The sequence below is a fragment of the Nyctibius grandis genome, chromosome 9 (genome assembly GCF_013368605.1).
Source record: "Nyctibius grandis isolate bNycGra1 chromosome 9, bNycGra1.pri, whole genome shotgun sequence".
Lineage (NCBI taxonomy): Eukaryota > Metazoa > Chordata > Aves > Nyctibiiformes > Nyctibiidae > Nyctibius > Nyctibius grandis.
In genome coordinates, this window is record NC_090666.1 from 24,950,023 (window position 1) to 24,970,228 (window position 20,206).

The following is a 20,206-nucleotide window of genomic DNA, read 5'->3' on the forward strand; positions in this document are numbered from 1 at the left end:
TTAGGAAGAGAGGCAGTCATTTCCTCTAAAGAAAGCGGGCTTGAGATGAGCAGCTGGCAGTGTTCATGAAAGGTAGCAAAAGAACACCATGCATTACTGTGTATAGTTTCATCTCCAACTTTGACTTGCAAGGCAAAGTGATACACATTTAATCATCCATCAAACCATCAAAGCCTTTAAGCAACAGTAAGTTAAAGTTAAAAAGAGGTTGAGGGACAGGAACGTTTCCTACAAACACATGCACCATGTTTGTACAGACCTCACTGCAGGAGAGCAATTGATAACTTTTGAATTTTATATAACAGTAGACTTTTCATCCCACTTCCTCATGCTCTAGTATTCTTCAAGTGTTGTCATTCTCTGAGTGCATGGGCACCATTTCCACATTTATCTGGGTTCCAGAGGAACCTTTCTTTTACTCTCAGAGCTTGCAGAATGAAAGGTTGGAGGTAGCTGCAGCATGCAGACCTGGATATGTGCTCCATGGGGCTCGTGATTTCTCTGATAAACGAGGACCCTTGTGTTAATCAGCAGGCTACTAGCTTGAGGAGAAGAGTCTGTGGCAACCTAGCATTCTGGGAAAAGTCCCTGGTATTGTGAATAACGAACATAAAAAGGACTTGTCATTATCACTGTCATTGGCAATCTGCTAGGGAAAACTCTCAGGCAGGCATGAGCTCGAGTCCTGAAATGTGTTGTCACTTATGCTTTCTAAGGAGGAAGAAAAGATAAATGTAGCTGAGAGATATCAGTGTTGTACGTACTGAACACCTCCATTGGTAACTTTTTAGAGGGAAGCTACAGACTTTTTACCTCTAACCTGCGTAAAGTACTGTTCTCTTGAAATACATGGGTGTGCCACCTGTGCAGATTACACAGAGCACATTCACGTTCCTCATTTCGTTTACTGGCTTCTGCCTTAAGCCTTTATTGGGAAAAGCATTGTTAAAAAGAGAAGAAAATTGGATGACATATATCGTCTCACTGATACTAGGCCTGTTGCCAGCACAGAAGGTGGCTTTGTGCTACAGCTCTGGTACTAGACTGCTTCTAGTGTATGGAAATTCCTCTTGTACATGATCTTCTCCCTTTCCACATTTTGGGAAATCTAGATGTGAACTCCACTTTCTTTTTTTTCTTTTCAGTGCTCAGACAAATCATGCTTGAGAACTCCTTCTCTAAAAAAGAGAGTGATCGATATCAACTTGGAAGGGAAGAAGGACTCTGGAATGTTAAAATACATCAGGCACCAGGTACTAACTAGGCCATATGCTAGTTAGGGAGGCTGCTACATAGATGTCAGGTTAGACTGCAACAAGAATGAAAATGTATATGGATCTCTAAGCCCATGTGAAGAACTGTTGTTCCTGCGTATCAGTCAGTTCAGTCCTGCATGTTTTAGCCAGCTGAGTAATGCTAAATTTAAGCCTCTTAAGATAACCTTGTCAAAGAATCCTTTAAACATGTAGATCCATTAAATTGCAGTCTGCATCTCTGGCTTCCCATAGCAACACATGCATCAAAACTGGGGATACAAAAAATTAAAATAAAAAAAAAAAATTAAAGTCCATAAATGTTTCAAATACAACCTGTCAGTTTACAGCAATAGTTTTCTTTGTTCTTTCTTGTTCCCTGTTCCTGAAGAAGCAACAGGCTCTTCACAGGCCTGTTCTTGGCAGTCTGTGGGATTTTCATGGATCTGTATCACTGTGCACCACCTTGGGAGAGTTTGGCTTTCCTTTTGTCCTCTTTATCAGTGTTTTGGTGACATGAGTGACTAGCAACAGACTCAAGAAACTAGGTTGCAAACACTGCTTTTTCAGTGTAAGCTGAAAGCAACGTTCTTCTATGGAGTATTATCTGAAATGGCTGAAGTTAGAGGTTATCCATGGGTAATCTGCAGCTCAAAACTAGGGTAAAATGACTGAGTGCATTGTTCACTGTGGATAGTTTGCACAGCTCAGCTGTAAGGCATGGCTTGTTTTTTTGCAGGTGATGAGCCTCTCTCCTGCACCTTTGTCACTGCTAATAAAGGCAGCTCCTATCCTCACAGAAGAGATGTATGGGGACATCCAGCCAGCAGCATGGGAGCTCCTGCTCAGTGTGGATGAGCACATGGCTGGAGCAGCAGGTAAGAGAACAAAACCACTTAGTATGGCTAAGCTGGCTGAATAACTCACAGTAGATCACAGGGCCTTGCAAGACAGCTTTGTAGTTGGAGGAGTCTTAATGACACCAAGGGTTTCTTGGGGGCTGTTTGATTTTCATAGACCTTCATGTGTTTTTGTGCTCTGTAGAAAAGACGTGGTCAGAAGGATCAGGGAGGCAATCTCTCAGATCCTGGTTGTGCTGGATGATTAGAGAACATCAAAATTAGTATTTGTGTTTAGCTGGGTTGCTAGGCAGGGGAAACACAGTGATTTAATCTGTCCAGAGTTTACTAAGTATTTTGTTTGGTGCCTCATGGAAATTGTTAGTTACAGTTGAGGGCTGATACAAAAACTGAGAAAGGGGATGAGAGTGGAACTATCATAGCTCTGTTGTGCTGAAAGGAAAATTCTCATGTTGCATGGAGACAGCAGCATTGCTCAATAAGTAGTCTTATGGTATGGTATTTATCTAAATTTTGCATTTCCACTTGGTATTAAATTGTGCAGGTGATGTTTGCTGATGACACATAGTTGAGAGGCATCTTTAAGACAGAAGAAGATTAGAACATCATATACCTGTGAGAGTATTACCTTGAAAAAGGAATTCCAGACATGGGATGAAATTTATTACTACAAAGTTTAAGATCATGTCCTTGCAAACTAATAAGGAGAATTGTTCTGTTAATGAGCTTGGATCTTTTCCCACGGAACTGATATAGGTTTGGAGGAATTCAGAGTATATCAGCTGGCCAGAAGAGGACTGACTTTACCGAGTAGAATTCAGCTGTGAAAACAATAAATACAGTCAGGATGTGTCAGAAGAGGTATTTCATTAGCAACTCAAAGTATTAGTGCTGTTGAACAGCACATTGTACAATTACCTAGAACACAGCATGTCCGTGGACAATTCTGGTCACTGAAGAAAGAGACATTTACATGGGACAGGTACAATGGAAGACTATTAGGACAGGAGGAAGAATGAAGAGCCTATATCATGAGGATATTTATTTAATGGATTCAGGTGAAGACTGAGAGGGGATACTGTTGCTGTCCATAAATACAGCAGACCAGGCAAGGAGGAAGAATTATTTAAGCCACGGTAGCATAAAGATGAGTATGAAATCTTTATAACTTCTTTCACCTTGAAAACAGAAGATTTCTAACCACCAGAAAAGAGAGAAAATGCACTCAGGTTTAAGAGTTTGTGAAAGGGATTAGATGATGTGACTCAGGAATTCCCTTCTGGTCTTATTGTCCTGTCCAAATGCTCATAGCCGGTGTGTGCTAATGCCAGATGTTCAGAAATCATGAGCCACAACCCTAGAAAATGCAAATATCCCTCACACACAACACACAGATTCCTTAAACAATGCATAAATTAAAGCAATCAAATTTGTAAGCCAATCTCCCACAAATTTTAAATTCTACCTTTCTCCTCCCCCAGCACCCAAGGAAATGGCTTAAAGATTACCATCTTCCTCAGATTTGCACACCTAAGGGAGCCTTCACAGATGTTCTTACGCTGGACATTAAATTACAGGCATTTTATCAAAAGCTTCTGACAATGCCAGAGTTTTGAAGTGCTCCTCAGACATCTCTCCCTTTTTTGCCACATTTCAACCTAGCTTACCAGTCCTTCATTTTGCACAGCTGGGAATGAATTCTGCCTGAAGTCCATTGTTTGACTCCACATCTCATGTTCTTCAGTTCTGTTTCCTTCACTTTGCGTCTGCTCCACCAGTGCACAGTGCACTTCTTCAGCCCGCAGGTCTTCTCTGCGCTCTCCCCTTCACCTTTGCCTTTCCCAGGCCAAGTGGGCAGACAGAAAGAGAAAGAAACAAAATAAAGAAGAGAAACAAGCTGCCTGAAACTGCACTCAAGTGCACTTCAAGTCTCTTTCTGAGGGTATAATTTTGGATACTCTCTCATGTAAAAAACTTACCATGTGTCACAGGGAAGGGACCAAAGCTTTGCTGCTCTTCCTGAGGAGGAGCAGCCTCTGAGATACAACTTTCTCCTTCTCCCCTTCCTGAAGGGAGGATTAAAACCCATTTGAGGTTCTGTAGTAGTTCTTTTAGTAGCAAGAGTGATTTCGGCCCCAGCATAAATTACATTCATGAACTCCTGTGTTAGTGTACAACAGCACCATCTACTGACCCCTTCCAGGGCTGTAGTTCTTTTTTTGGTTACTTCAGTATGAGCTCACACTTTTAAATCAGTCCTACTAAGACTTGACATAGTTACATTGAAAAGACCAAAGAGTAGAAAGTTCTCTGAGCTGGTGAAACAGGAGGGTCCCTACAGGTTTGGAGCAGGACTTTGGAGCAGGAACGGGAGCCTTCGCAGTGCAAGGCAGGACCTGGGCAAAGAGCAGCCTTGTTTTTCTGCTGATGTTCAGATTTCCTCCCATCAGCACAGCTGTCATGCCTGGCACCTTCTGAATCAGTGTTGAGGCAAACACGATGGCAAATGTCCTCTTTCTGCTGTGGAGGAACAGCCACCAAATCTAGAGAAATTGTCTCCAGTGATCTGTGGTGAGCTACTGGTCAAAGAAGCCACGAACTCTCTGACACCCACTGAACTCCCACAGCAACAGTGTTCCCACTGCTTTTGTTTCCTGCTCAGTGCCCCTCAGATACCCATCTAAATTAATTGGCCTTCAAATACGCTCCATTGAAACAACTATGGACCAGCAAAACTTCTATTGTGCTGTTTTCCATTGTGATCTGGTCCTTTGTCTCACAATTCATAGCAACTCCATTTTCTCTTACAGGCAGATTGTGATCATTGCACAGTGCCCATTTAACAAAGAACCTTGCTTTTTTGTTTTATACATTAAAATAGGCAGGCGAGACCTCTTCTGGGGCACTGCCACCTGCTCTGAGGGGAAGACTGAGCTTCTGTTAAACCAGCCTTTATTAACAATCACAGAAATCACTTGGAAGGGGAATCTTTGAAAGCCGAACTGAATTAGTCCTGTTACTTCAAGAGATGCTTCTTATTTTAAACTGGTCATGATTGAGATTTTCGTGAGAAGAGTAAACCTGTGTTTTATTTTAAAAGCAGGTTTTTACAAGCATCACACGTAACACCGTGTGGCTCCAAAAGGTGGAATCACACGTGCTTGGTTTCATGAAGCAGTGCCATTTTCACTAGGTCTGGTAGACTGCTGATCTCATTTTTGGAGCCAAGATTAGGTTTCTTTTGGTGCGGGTTTGTACAGCTGCAGTTCTGCCAAATAAACACAGTATTAAGGAAACCAGATGATGAGATGTTCTCTCCCTGCAGCTGCCATGTTCCTGCTGTGTGCTGTGAAAGTGCCAGAGGCCGTTTCTGACATGTTGATGTCCGAATTTCATCACCCAGAGACAGTGCAAAGACTGAATGCCATTCTCAAATTTCACACGCTCTGGAGGTTTAGGTATCAAGTCTGGCCAAGGATGGAAGAGGGTGCACAGCAGATCTTTAAGGTAGAGAGGACACGTGAAATGCAATGTTGCCATTTACAGCTTGCCTTGTGGGATGGATGTGTAATGACACGCTGATATGAAATTGCCTGAAAATCTGTTTAGAGAAAAAAAAATGGTCATGTAAGTCACACTAGTGGAGGAAGTGCTCCTAATGATGTATAAAATGAGGAGAGTAATGGGACACAGGGCAGGAAAAACATCAGAGAAAGACAGAAGTGTGTTTCATACATGATGTTACAGGGTAGTGAGATAGAGTTGGGAAAAATTTGCAGAGGTAATTAATGTCTTGGGTACTTATGCTCATGTTTAATTAGCAGTACCGACATTAATAATAGTCTGATGTAACAAAATGTCTCTTATGCTTTTGTTTAGATCCCTCCTCCAAGTATAAACTTCACTCTGCCTTCTCCTGTCCTGGGGATGCCATCTGTGCCAATGTTTGACCCTCCCTGGGTCCCTCAGTGCAGCGGGAGTGTGCAAGATCCTATAAATGAAGATCAGTCGGTAAGCAGACACATTGTGAGAGTAAGCACTGTTTTTTCTCTGTAGCGGCATGGGGGAAGCTAAAGCCAAAATATGTGGGCTAAACTCTGAGTTTTCTTGTCTTCCTCAGCTGGGAAAAATCTAGTACACAGTTCGTGTAGGGCACACAGAATTTTCTATATGGGCATAAGGCTTTTCTGTTTATTCACTGAGGTAATGTACTGCATATCGTATCCCTGTGAGAGACAGTAACTCAGATCTTAGGAGCACGCAGCTGTTCTCTCTCCAAGAGAAGATTAGCTCACTTGAACTGCCTGGCAGACTATTTTCTCTGCACTGGTTCATGTGGTGTCTCTTGCGAGAAGTATGCACCAAGGCTTAATGTAGACATAGCTCCAGGAGGAGTCTCCTGGGGAATCTCTGTTCAGCTAGCACTAGTCTGATTTGTATTTAGAAATGGAGTTGCTGAATGTCACTGAGGTCTCTAGCAGAAAATGCAGGATGTGTGCATCTCAACTAACAGCTTCAGGCTGTGTTTCTTCTCTTTTCTTTCTGACAGAAGTCATTTTCAGCCAGAGCTGTGTCACGTTCCCATCAGCGAGCAGAGCACATACTGAAAAACCTGCAGCAGGAGGAAGAGAAGAAACGCCTGGGCCGGGAAGCCAGTCTTATCACTGCCATCCCCATCACTCAGGAGGCCTGCTATGAGCCAACCTGCACACCAAGCTCAGAGCAGGAAGAAGAAGGTGTGCTCCAGGGCCAGGAACTGCATTCCAGGAACCTGAGAGCACCTGCCACCATCATAGAGCACTGCTTAGGGGTGTGATGTCCAGGAACATTGATTGTTAGTGTTAGGAAAGTCACAACCACATCCATTTGTTGAAGAGTCCAAGTCATTGAGAAAAAGTGTAATCAAAAGTTAGAGCAAGAAAAACACAAAACCTTGGACATATTGTGTGTTCACTGTGTGACCTGAAGTCCCTTACCCCCAGCTTTAGTGGAACTTGCCAACATTTCATATCTCAAAGCTCCCAGCACCCTGCAGGATTTAACACCATGAGAATATGTGACACTAGGAATGAAATTTGTCTTTCCTAATTTTAACCCTTTAATAATTAAAGGGTGGTAGGAATCACCCTTTGGAAGTATCTATCTGTCTTAAGACACATAGCTTAAGATAGGCTGAATTGCCTCTGGAATTTTCTACCTTTATGGTGACTACTGGGGGAGCCTAGATGACCAGCTGAACCTCAGTACCAAGCTTTCAGATGGCCAAAGTTACATGGCATGAGTCAGGAAAAGCTTAGTCTTTGGGTGTGGATTTTCATTCGTCCAGGCTAACAGAGCACAAAGATTTCATTAAAGGCATTCCAAAGTATGTGCCATTAGGTGAGTACAGTGATGTTCAGATCTAAACATACATTGGGAAATCTGTGAGCAGAAATCTCAATTCTTAGGAAACACTAAGCACCAGCAACCATGATGGTTAACAGGATGTAGATGAAAAGAAGTATAGAGCTGACTCAGTCACACCAAAGCACTGATCACTCTCATGGAACAATGCTCTGCTGGTTCCCAAAGCATGAGCAAATTACCTATCCAACTGATCTTTATAGATTTTAAATAGTGCCTTTGAGTGTTACCTGACTTGAATTTTCAATGTTCCAATTTGGTTTTAAGTACTGTCCTTCAGAAAGTTCCCTAAAGTCTGTCAGTTGGATCTGGATTGACATTTCCCGTTCTCTTTGTCAGTAGAAGAAGTCGCCAACCTGGCCTCCCGCCGTCTCTCTGTGAGTCCTTCCTGCACCTCCAGTACATCTCATAGGAACTATTCTTTCCGCCGTGGCTCTGTCTGGTCAGTGAGGTCAGCAGTCAGTGCAGAAGGTGGGTTGACTTCACGTTGAAGTATCCTTTCCTAGGATTTCATTCACTGGAAGCCTTTCCTGTTGACCCATAAAGCTGGTGTCATTTCCTTTTGCTGAGGGTATTCCCAAGCTTGAGCCACTTTATAATAAATTACTGCCCTGCATTATTTTATTCACCTCTGCTGTCACAATGTCTTCCCTTACCTCTCATGTTTTGTTTAGAGAGTAGTGCCATGGAGAGCACTCTAGCTGAAAAATGGTAATGAAATGGGATTTCATCAAAAATAAAGTGGGTTCCCTACAAGAAGAGAAATGTAAATTGAAAAAAAATACATATTTACAATGAAAATTCTTGATCAATAAGTTGGCTGGAGGCTCAGTTTCTTCTTGGAGATAGCAGTAAACCTGCTGTGCCTGCACAGTGATCAGACAGCCTATCATTTTGTTCTGTTTGTACAGCACCTAACATAAATGTTTATCTAACCTGCCTGGATAATACCACAGCTTATTCACCAACACTCACCTTCTACTCTTCTTACTGCTCCAGATGAAGAACACACTACAGAGCATACTCCAAACCATCATGTGCCACAGCCACCTCAAGCTGTGTTTCCAGCATGCATCTGTGCAGCAGTGCTCCCCATTGTCCATTTGATGGAAGATGGAGAAGTCCGGGAGGATGGAGTAGCTGGTACTAACCTAGATTAAACTTCAAGGGATTTTTCTCAAGGGTGGCAGAACCTGCCAGCACTTTGAACAATGGCTTACGTTTGTTAGGTGCCATAACTAAAGTGGAAAAGAGGTGTAACACAACCTTGTATTTGCTCACAGTTCATGTTTCCTAGAAGTATTATGTGCTATATATTTTTATGAGTATATATGTTTGTTAAAAAGTTAATGAATAATCTATTAAATGCTCACAAACTATTTGAAAGTAGAATCACAACAGAAATGTGACTTTGTAAGGTTTTTCCTTTTTTTCTTCATGATTTGTATTTGGTTTTGGGGTTTTTTGCTCTTTTGGGGCCCTAAAAAAGCCCACAATTCAAGACAGATGTTGAGAAGCTGCAAAGGGTCTAGTGGGTGGATACCAGTATGGTAAGAGGCCTGAAACAGGTGTTCTGTGAGGAGTGATGTCAGAAGCTGGGCTTGTTTGTGTGATGAAAAGGAAACAAAGAGTTAGAGGAACTCTAACTTAGAGGTTACAACTTGGAAAGTTCAGGTTAGAAATTTGGAAGGAACTTCATAACCAGGAGCACAGTGTAGTTTCTGTGGATTCTCCATCCACAGCAGTTACCAAGCCTTGGCCAGTCAAAGCCATGGTTGACATTATCTGGTGTTGGTGACAGTCCGGCTCCCAGCAGGGCTTGGACTAGAGACCTCCAGAGGTCTATTCCCACCGATATTTCTTTGATCCTATGACAAATGGAAAGCTACCTATATGCAGCTTGAACATTTTGGTTCTGGTCTGTGATGTATTTGTAAAGTAATAATGCATTTTTCTGTATTTGTTTCTCTAAGATGTTTATAGATGGTGGACTGTTGCCCTTCCTTCCTTTCTCATCACTCATCATGTCAGCTGATTACACATTTAACTTTCTGTTACATTTTGTATTCAGTTTTGGGTGGATGTAGTCAGACACCTAAATAATGTATGTGTCATTTTGTGATCAGGAACTGAGTACTGAAAACAAAATAATGAATAATTCTCTGTTGTTGATCTTCACAGGCCTGCAATTAATTACACTTTGGGGAGCTGATCATCAACACAATTCCCTACTGACTATCTAATACTGTTCACCAATACCAGATAAAATCACTCAATGAATCACCATGAAATTGAACTTCTATGGATGAACAAAAAAGTACATGAAATCATGGTTTTTAATTGCCAGATTTGTCCATCTGGAGTTGTGAATCCAAATACTTATTTCTTTATTATTCTTCTGACTACAGTGGTGAAGTGCTTCCTGTCATATCAGCAGTAGTTAAGGAAGGTTCAAATATTAGACCTGTCATTATTGCTTGAGGTGACTGCACTGGTGACCAGGAACCCTAGTGCCTCAAAGAGAGTCCTGTGTGTTTCAGCATAAAACATGATAGTTGGGGCAGAAGGTTAGGAACGTTTGCATCTAAGTGTACCAGTTCAAGGCTTTTCCAAGGGAGATGGTTCTGACCTTGTTTTCTTTCTCTTTTACAGTAAGCGCTGTTGCTCAGCAGGTCCTGTGGAACTGCTTAATTGAAGACCCCTCTACAGTTCTGCGCCATTTCCTTGAGAAGCTCACAATCAGCAACCGACAGGTAAACTCTTCCTCTCCCCAGTGGGTGTATGTATTGCTTAGAGCAGGGAGAGCACAGCTGCCAGCAGAATCACTCTGTGGGCATCACTGGAGAAGAACATTTGCTATTATAACGTAGCTTAAAGTCTTTTAGGCAATATCATCAGTTGGTTTCAGTCTTTGTCCATTAATGTAAATGGGACATAGCTGATTTACCACCACTAAGGATTTGACTTGCTCTAAGCCAAGCTTTGAACAGCGCTTAGTGAAGCACAACTTTTCTATCTAACATAGGCAATATTGCCTCCATCCATGTCGCTCTGTTCAGCTTCCTCTGAAAGATGGGGGTGGCCTTGTCTCTCCCTGGCTTATTAGACCGCTTTCTAGTGCCATGGCTAAGCCTTATGGAAGAAAGGCATACCAGTTCTGACTGGATGAAAGGCAGTGAGACTCTCCATACCACTTTCTCAACTGCATAATTGGTGTATGATATTGATAATATCACTGTCCTCATCTTCCAAGCCACCACCTAAGAACTGATTACAAAATGAATATTAAACCTTGAGAAAGGGCAGGAAAGGCTGCTTTTCAGTTCCTTGAGTAATCAGGTCTCAGTGGCCTCACTATTCCTGAGACTTCTCAGCCATAGTCCCCAAAGCTTCTATTTAAGTTCAGAGGGTCACTTCTCTTTGTTGAGTATCTTTAAGAGGGAAGCTATACGTTGTTCAGCCTCAGAGGCCTCTGAGCTATCATAGTCTGATGTTTTACCGTCTCTTCATAGGCCCACTACAACCATGAGTACAGAACACAGATAACAGGTGTATTTCCTTGGAAGCTTTCAGCAGATGTATCATTGGCATGGGTTGTCCTATGCATATTCATACCCATAACACTAGCTCAAATCTGCTGTGGGTTAAGAGGATAATGAGGGCCACAGAAGAAATTTATGATACAGCCTGTCTGTCCTTAGTGAGATTCCTTCCCCTCTATGCCCCCGTCCCACCATAAGAAATGTATTAGTCTACATTTAAAGCAGGCAGCCTCTGAAGGAAGAAAAGTTAGATTCCGCCCGCACCTCCTACCCAGCAGCCACAGCTATTAAGTTGAGCTGAACTAGATTTCTCAGATCATCTAGGCAGTCATTTGTTGTGATAAGCAACACAGGGATTATCACAGGGAGAGGAGTGCAGAATCAGGATGCTACAGTCAGTACAAATTGCAATAGGAGGTACTGGCCTTTCTCAGGAAAAGAAAAAAAAAAAAACAACAAAAAAAAAAACCAACTAAACACACACACAAAAAAAAACAAACCCAAAACATTGACCTGGGTGCTGTGCCCTGGGCCTTATTTTGGGAAATGTGGGAGCAGTCACAAGCATATAGTTCTACTTCATGCACCAAGAGACAGAACTGAACAAGGGAATATGGAAAAATGGGAAGAAACAAAACCAGGGAGGACAAAAGGGAGAAACCCATTCTCCATTTTGTGAGAGAAAGAAAAACCATTTGCTCTTCTTCCAGGATGAGCTGATGTATATGTTAAGGAAGCTTTTGTTGAACATTGGAGACTTCCCTGCCCAGACATCTCATATCCTCTTTAACTACTTGGTGAGTAGCTTGTGGGTCCACTGTGCAGCCCAGAATCTCACTCTGCCCGTATGTGTCCTGAGAAGTTAATGTCACAATCTGCAAGGAAATAAATGCTCTTAGCTTTTCCTTTATAGCTCATATCTGCTTCTGGCTGTAGGTGCAAGTCACCAGGCTTACACCAGCCTTTCATTCCTTCTAGAAAGAGGAAAAGGAACCTTTAACTTCTTATTAAACCCCTAAGCAACATGTCATGGATTCCTGAATTGAACCACGGACAATGAGTTGTAGACTAATAAAAGGATCCCGGTGCCAGAAACCTTTAATTTTTTACTTAATTTTGATTCATAAAGAGCTTTACTCTTGGACACTCCTATTGGAGCAAATGTAGTAGCTTATTTCTAGATTGTGGAAAATGCATTTGCTGCAGTTCTTTCAGTTGGGAGATGAAAAAACAGACAAGATGTATGCTACTCCAGGAGCCCTCTGTTGTTCGTGAGTTGTCTGTGTGCCAGCACATCAGAGCAGAAGGCATTGGAATTCTCTTACTGCAGAGGCTCTCCCTTTTCCTCATCTACAATGGCTTTTAAGGCTGGGCTGCAACAGTACTTTTTGCCCCCACCCGTCTCTAGAAGGAAGAATAGTACAGGCAGATTGTTCCATAGTATGTATAAACTTTCAGGACGCAAGTTTAATGAGTTGATCCCTCTGAGTGAAGAAAGGTAGAAGAACAATATTCTTGTTCTGTGTTTATACTATGCTCTGTACAGCTAAGAGTGTGTATAACCTGATATTCCTCTTACTTATTACCTGCAGGTAGGACTGATCATGTATTTTGTACGCACTCCATGTGAATGGGGCATGGATGCTATTTCTGCCACACTTACCTTCCTTTGGGAAGTGGTGGGTTATGTAGAAGGACTGTTCTTCAAAGATCTCAAACAGACTATGAAGAAGGAACAGTGTGAAGTGAAGCTGCTCGTGACTGCCTCTATGCCAGGTATAAGAAATGAGTCTTAAAATCTCCTTCACTTCCAAGTTCACGAGCCCCTCTACCAAAAAGTAGATCCATCAGAACTGGATCAGACAAAGATCTGCTACAAATAGCTGCGTATTCTAAGTCAGTTTTCCTTGAGTTGAGGATTCAGTCAGTAAATTTCACCTCTAGTTCCCTAAGATTCAGAAAGGCACTTTAAGAGCTCTAAAAGAAGCAAACAGAAAGTGAATTAGAACAGTTTTTTCCACCCAGAGCTTTGAGAAAGCCCAAGAAGGGCATGCTGTAAGCTTAGGATGTCATGACTCAGGCAAGGGACATCTTGCTGAAAAACAGATTTGACCTTTTAGGTTTGTTACTTCCTCAGAGTGACAGTTGCTGCTAAAGCTGGATCAATCCTTTAGGAACAGATCGATTTATCATTAACTGTGGAAGTGTGAGACTATGCTAACACTACATAATGGATTCCAGACAGGACCGACATTGTCTGTCTGCCCGCCCAGGAATGAATTTTAACTACCAACTTTTCCTCCGTGGGCAGTCTTTTGAAATTGAAATTGCCAGGGAGAATGCAACTGCTTTTCTTCCTTTAGGCACAAAGACCCTTGTCGTGCATGGACAGAATGAGTGTGACATCCCAACTCAGTTACCAGTCCATGAGGACACACAGTTTGAGGCTCTTCTGAAGGTAGGAGTGAGTTTTTGAACTGGACAAAATGCTTAATAGTACATTTACCTGCCATACCTGTATGCTAGCAATACATTCTGCCTGATTGTTCTGTTTCAGTGTGGGGGAGAGAAGTTTTGCTGTGACAGACATTTCTGTCTCCATATGAGGAGAGCTTGGTTGCAAGAAACAGGATCCCATATTAAAGGCTAATAGAAATGCCCTGACCTCACAGACAGCCAAAACCCCACAAATGCAACTGCATTTGAAGACACTGCTGTTTGTTGGGTATTTGCTGTGTACTATCCTTTGGATAAATACATAAACCATTTAAGTGTTTGGTTTTATCAACACTAAAGACTAAAAAGTATGATCAAGATCAGAGCAGAAATGATGGTTCAGTGGCCACAATGATATCTTGAGATCTGGGAGAGGTGAGGTCAGTTCCCTTTTCTGCCAAAGATTTCCTGGATGACCTTAACTGAGCCAGATAGGAAACAGGTTTGTAAAAGTTTTCAGTTTCTCCAACTATGTTAAATTTTAACAGCAATCACACATCTCAGTGCTCTGAAGGACTGGAACTTTAGTGTCTCTGTACATCACCTATCACTGAAGCTTAATAAATACATAGTATGGAAATGGAAGCTGCTATATGCATGTGGCTCGTATAGCCAGACAACTATGTGCTATATGAAGACATCGAAATAAGTAACATCAGTCTTCAGGACTGTGATATCAGCATGCCTTTATTATCACAAACATATTCATATACTTTATGATTAAAAAAAGAAATTAAGAATTAATCACGGAAGAGTGTACCAGCCTAAGGCATGCAGGTTTGTGCCTTTATACATTATTAGCTGGATATTCTTCTTTTGGATATTGTGGTCTTAGACAAGCAGCTAATAAGTAACAGAATGTTTTTCTTTCTTCCCTTTCAGGAGTGTTTGGAGTTTTTTAACATACCTGAAACGCAGTCTTCTCATTACTTTTTAATGGATAAGCGATGGAATCTTATTCATTACAACAAGGTAAGGCAAAGGTCAGGTCCAGATGACTTTGTTCTTTCCATCTTGTCCCTTTTTTAAACATCGGGGTTATCGAAAGTAGAACAAGCAGCCCATAAACAGACAGGATTCTGTCCTATGGGCACCACATCTTGGTTTAGTTTTGTGTGGTGAAAGATTGGAGTTTGACAGAAGAGGGAAGAAGCAGAAATGGATTCCCTTGCTCTTAAGTCATTAATGTCTAACTTTCTTAGAAAAGAGCAAATTTCTCTTCTGTTTATGCTCTTCCATGATTCCTGACACTGTCTGAAAGCCCCTACCCAAAAGCTTCCGAAAGGACTGAAGGGCCTTTTATTCAATCCTGTTGAGTGATGCTGTTACAATTGCGTTTCTTTAAAATACACTTGTTTCCTTTCCTGGCAGACCTACGTCCGTGACATTTATCCTTTCCGGAGGTCAGTTTCTCCCCAGCTCAACCTGGTGCAGATGCATCCAGAAAAGGGTCAAGAGCTCATTCAGAAGCAGGTATCTTACTGTCACCAAACACCTCTGCCCAGAAACAAACCCTGTAAATAAACCTTTCCTTTCCTTTTAAAGGCCTTCAATCATGCTGCATGCAGATAGAGAGATTTGCTGGAGAAATAGCAATTGGCATGAAATCTGCTCTGGTGCCACTGCACAGGTGTATGGTATTTTAAGAAGAGTCAAAGAACACAATGTGAATTCCCTCCCGCTCTCTCCAACCAGCTTCTTTTAGTTGGATCATTTTGCGTTCTCCTACACTTGGCCAGAAGAGCTTCAGTTGCCTCAGCTTCAAGACTTGCTTATTCCTTTCTTTAACATGACCTCTGGCTCTTTAGGAACCCATTTAAGACCTTTTCTCCGCAAGTCCATCTGGCTGTGGAGCAGGAATTACCTGTTCTCCCTTCCTCTCTGTCCTCTCACTGTAGACAATGTTACCTGCCTCTCTTCCTCGTCCTGCTCTCAGATGCTGGTCTTTTACTTTGCTTAGTCTTTTAGCAAATTTGTCTCAGTAGCACAGGGTTGAGTGTTTAGGGAAAAGTTGCTCTAGCTGTATCTGTAAAGGATGGTAATAAGCAGGAAATAAAAAGGAGGGGGGAATGTGGTTAAACTGTATGAGTTTGGTATTAACAGTTGTATTATTCTAGCCAAAAAACAGCTACTGTAGTTGTGTCCCTGGCAATGTGAGTGCAGGGACAGGAAAATATCATCAGGAATGGTTACAAAAAGCAGCTATGAAGCTGCTTAAGAGGGAACAGCATCTAAAATAATGGAAAATATAGTTAATGGTGTCTCATATGTGTACGGTACAGAAGGGAAATATTTCATGTGCTGCATCTGTCAGTAGAAAGTCTATAAAAATCTGAAATTACTTGGGATCATTTTGGTTGCTTCTCTGGCAGAAGTTATTCTCACTGTGGTTCCAGATGTGTCCCATGTATCAAATAGCGGAGTCTGATATGCCCTACATGACCCCAAAAGATTGAATTGTCATGCTTTGTCAGGGCATTATTTTACACTCTACATTTTTCTATTTAGAGTACTTAGATGCCAAAATATTTCTAAGGTAAAACTTAAATCAAGCATCTACCAGGCTCTCTGTAGTCATGCAAGAAGTTGCTGGACAACATCCAACTTCAGCAAAGAAAACAGCACTGCAGAGTCTACCCACAGAGCAGCCATCCATGGAAAGTACTTTCTTTACTATTGGTTGATTGAGCACCCAATTCTAAGCTAAGTGTACTTCGGAGCAAGGTCATAGCAACTGCAGGACGTGGGAAGCTGAGCTTTGTCACATGTTAAGCCACATGCTTCAAGTTTTGGCTTCATCCCAGTAGCTGTCTCAAAACTGCTTCCAAAGACAGTTGCTTCTACTACTGAACATCACTCTGCCTTATGGTTACTTTTAGCATCAAAATAAAATAGCTAGTCTGACTAGTCATACCAGTCAGAAGTTCAAAGGAGGCTGGTAGAATGGAACTCAGTTTCCCAGTTGGTGTAAACCAGAAGTGATAATCTGAAGTCAGCAGGACTTTGCTCATTTGCAGTAACTCAGAATCTGATCTGCTTTGTTTTATGACTACTTTTCTCTTGCAACTGTACATGTACTTTCTATGGCCAAACATGAGCCAGCCTCAACCCAGAAGGCAGATAACAATTGCAACCTCATGCTGACTATAGTCTTAAGACCTTGCAGAGAGCAACTGCAACTGTATGGCTTTCAGTTTGGAGTTGGTTTGCCTCTGACCACCTTGGAGCTCAAACTGTCAAAGCTTACATTAAGCTACAAAAGACCACATGGCACAGTTGCAAAGTGTTTGACAACCACTCAGGGTCCTCCACAAGGCTGAAACAGAGAGTGTTGTTAAAACCTCTTTTACAAACATGATCCATCTCTGTGGAGCTGGGCTGAAGAACAGTGGTCACGCAACTTCTAGCAGAAAGGTGCAGCATTTCAGGTTTCTCTGGGCCATGAGTGCAGCATCCCTCCCACCAGAGACAGCCATGGAAGCTAACCTAGAAAAACGCATATACGTTGTAAAGAACTTCTTGATCAGACTGATTCTGATCCTTGTCTCTTTTGCTCTCTCAGGTGTTCACCCGCAAGCTAGAAGAGGTGGGGCGGGTGTTGTTCCTCATATCGCTCACACAGAAAATCCCTACTGCCCACAAGCAGTCCCATGTATCTATGCTCCAGGAAGACCTCCTCCGCTTGCCTTCATTTCCCCGAAGTGCCATTGATGCTGAGTTCTCACTCTTCAGTGATCCCCAAGGTATGGCCTTTTGGTAGCTTTCTCTGTTGGTTGTACAGGGCCCAGAAGATTTCTGTGAAGCACTTCATTTGCCTTAGAAACATGTAGACTTGCAGCATTACTGAAAGCTGATAAATCTCTTCCTAGGGAAAATGATACATGGCTGTTGGTTTGTAAGCAGAACAGCAGGAAGGGCTTTGCTGTTAGAGGTCTCCAGACAAAGCTACTTTCTTTGGACCCAAATGAGAATAAGTTATAATTATTTATTAAAATTATGCATGAAACTACATTTGGAATAGTGTGTCCAGTAGCATAACTGCACCTAAAAAGAATTGCTCAGAGTCTTTTGACATCCACTTTGAGGAAGCAACAGACTTTCAATGAAGAATGGGCAAATTCTGCAACAGGGATATAGAAACAGCTCTCTTTTTAGAAACTTTGCTCTGAAAGTCAACTAGGGTTTCCAGCCCGACTTGGGGATTAAACAGGCCACTGTTGCAGGATAGTAAGCATTGGCAAGTTCTGTAACAGGCCCTAAAGGCACTTGCTTTCAGAAGCTTTATTGTGACTTTGCATCAATTTCCTGTAATGTGTGGGACACTTGAAGGATAAAAATTCAACATAGATCCACACAGTCATTCAGGTTGTGTGGGGCAAATGATGCATGTACAAGCTCAGACCTGCTTTTGCTTTTTAAGAGAATTTCCAACCAGTGGGGAGCAGATTTAATGAGCTGTGTGATGTTCGTCATTCTTCATCTTTCCATGTGTTGCTTTTAGTCAAGGTTTGCTCAAGCCCTGTGGGCACTTCCAAAAGAACAGGATGGATGAGATAATTTTAAAAGGCAGAACAATGGTTAGTGTTGTGGGATGGTTCTTTGCAGAGGCCTTTGGCCTCTGGGAATGTTGTGAGACTGGCTGTGGTGGACAGAGTTTATTGCTGTTGCCTTTTCCCCCCTGCAGCTGGGAAAGAGCTCTTTGGTCTGGACACTCTTCAGAAAAGCTTGTGGATTAAGCTGCTGGAGGAGATGTTCCTTGGCATGCCCAGCGAGTTCCCCTGGGGAGATGAGATCATGCTGTTCTTGAACGTCTTCAACGGTGCCCTGATCCTGCACCCTGAGGACAGTGCCTTGCTGAGGCAGTACGCTGCCACAGTCATCAACACAGCTGTGCACTTTAACCACCTCTTCTCCCTCAGTGGCTACCAGTGGGTCCTCCCCAGCATGTTGCAGGTGAGCCATTTCCATGAACAATACGAGGGAAGACTTCCAAGCGAGCACTTGGTTATAAAACTGACTATTAATGGGCAAACTTTAAACTGCTGAGTCCTGGTGAGGTCACAGATTTTGGGAACCCCAAGACAAACAACAGATCAGGGTGGAACAGCCCAAATCAGCATTCCTGAGACTACATTCCCTTTTCTTCTTGAGTAAAAGACTACATTTTCTATTCTTCTTTATGTTAAATAAATGAATGTCTGTTTCCCTTACTATGTACTTTCACACAGAAATGTGAAATTTCTGGAAAATTTTGGACGTTGAGTGTCCCTCAGTGTTTTTTCCTTCAGGGATGGCTGAAATTTGGGGAATAGTTGAAATATCTGGATTTGCTACTTGCTGACTGAAACTAAATTATATTCACTTCTTTAAGTATGATAATTGTATTATCTACAGTTTAAATAGCAACAGAAAATAACACTAAGTGTTTATGAAAAACTATATGTTGACTTTTCATGTGAGTGATGACAAATATTGCAAGTGTTAGAGGTGGAATTCCTTTCACTTTGAGGTGTACAAGTATGCCTTTTTTCCTGTTGACATTTGAGAAAAATCAGATACTGAAAATAAAAAAAAACACGATATAGTTCTTTTCCAGACAAAAAGATTATTTCTGCAGGGCTTGAAGATAATATCTAGAGATTTAGTATTATAATGCAAATATAGAAAAAAAATATTGTTTCTGTAAAAGAAGTAATGACCGTGACATCCCTATGATGTTCATTTTAACACAGTTAACAGAGCACAATAATTAGGACCAGAGATGAATTTAGCTACCTAAATAAACTCTTAAGTAACTGGAAACTCTAATATTATGCCTTACATGGTTAGGTAAGTATGTATTGGATCCAGGTCTGCTGTGCATGGGTTTATTCATTAGAAACAAGACATTTTGAAATAAAATAACTTAGTAACTTTAAGTACTTGGCAGTAACCATTCAGTCCTTTGAAAGACTCTCCTTTCATTTTAACTTTTCATGCTGAGAGAAATTAGTTTTGTAATTCTTTCCTACCCTCCCCCAGTTATTGCTAACTACGGAATTAATAAAATACCACTCTTGGAAGGCAAAAAAGCAATTCCGAAAGAAAACACAAGTGTTGCTGAGCTTGTTGGTTTTGCAGACCCTCCCATCTCTGTTTCAGGCATTCAAGATCAGCTGGTTTGTTTGTGGTCATCACAAACAAATTCTTCTACCACTTCTGAGCTTGAACCAGCCATTAATAGCTTAATTCATGATGCATCCATGCACATACCCCCACAGGGCTCTTTTTGTTGCAGGTGTTTCCACTTTCCTTGGTGAAATGCATATACAGTTAATTATTTCCCTTTTCTCAAGTAAATGAGATATTTCAAGTGTAACAGGCCATGGTGATTGACTGGCCTCATAAGCATGCTAGAGGCTTCAGATTGTATCAAAGCCCTACTAACCTTGGCCTGCTAGGCTACTGAGAAGTGAATACATCTCTGCAGAGGTCTCGCACACTAATGATTCTCTAGAAACCTTCAAAAGCCCTGCGCTGTAGTGTGATTTTTGCACTACCATAAAATCTCAGCATTACCTGTTGCCAGCAAATAGCAAGAAACTCCTGCCCACCCCCACCCCAAACCTCCCACGGACTTGTACCAGCAGTGAAGTGCAGACAGACAATTGAA

At 41.8% G+C, this 20,206-nt stretch overlaps 1 protein-coding gene across 3 annotated transcripts in view; it reads left to right on the forward strand.

The window, feature by feature from the left end:
* UNC80 (unc-80 homolog, NALCN channel complex subunit) overlaps window positions 1–20,206 on the forward strand; it is a 133,095-nt gene that overhangs the window by 73,958 nt on the left and 38,931 nt on the right. For all 3 annotated transcript variants that reach the window (XM_068407722.1, XM_068407721.1, XM_068407723.1), the window contains 15 exons: window positions 1,146–1,253; window positions 1,993–2,131; window positions 5,439–5,620; window positions 5,993–6,124; window positions 6,663–6,849; window positions 7,856–7,987; window positions 8,516–8,659; window positions 10,169–10,269; window positions 11,769–11,855; window positions 12,651–12,834; window positions 13,422–13,516; window positions 14,437–14,526; window positions 14,926–15,027; window positions 17,117–17,297; window positions 18,239–18,507. In XM_068407722.1, coding sequence (XP_068263823.1) covers window positions 1,146–1,253; window positions 1,993–2,131; window positions 5,439–5,620; window positions 5,993–6,124; window positions 6,663–6,849; window positions 7,856–7,987; window positions 8,516–8,659; window positions 10,169–10,269; window positions 11,769–11,855; window positions 12,651–12,834; window positions 13,422–13,516; window positions 14,437–14,526; window positions 14,926–15,027; window positions 17,117–17,297; window positions 18,239–18,507 — 2,133 coding nt within the window. The remainder of the gene's footprint in view (window positions 1–1,145; window positions 1,254–1,992; window positions 2,132–5,438; window positions 5,621–5,992; window positions 6,125–6,662; window positions 6,850–7,855; window positions 7,988–8,515; window positions 8,660–10,168; window positions 10,270–11,768; window positions 11,856–12,650; window positions 12,835–13,421; window positions 13,517–14,436; window positions 14,527–14,925; window positions 15,028–17,116; window positions 17,298–18,238; window positions 18,508–20,206) is intronic.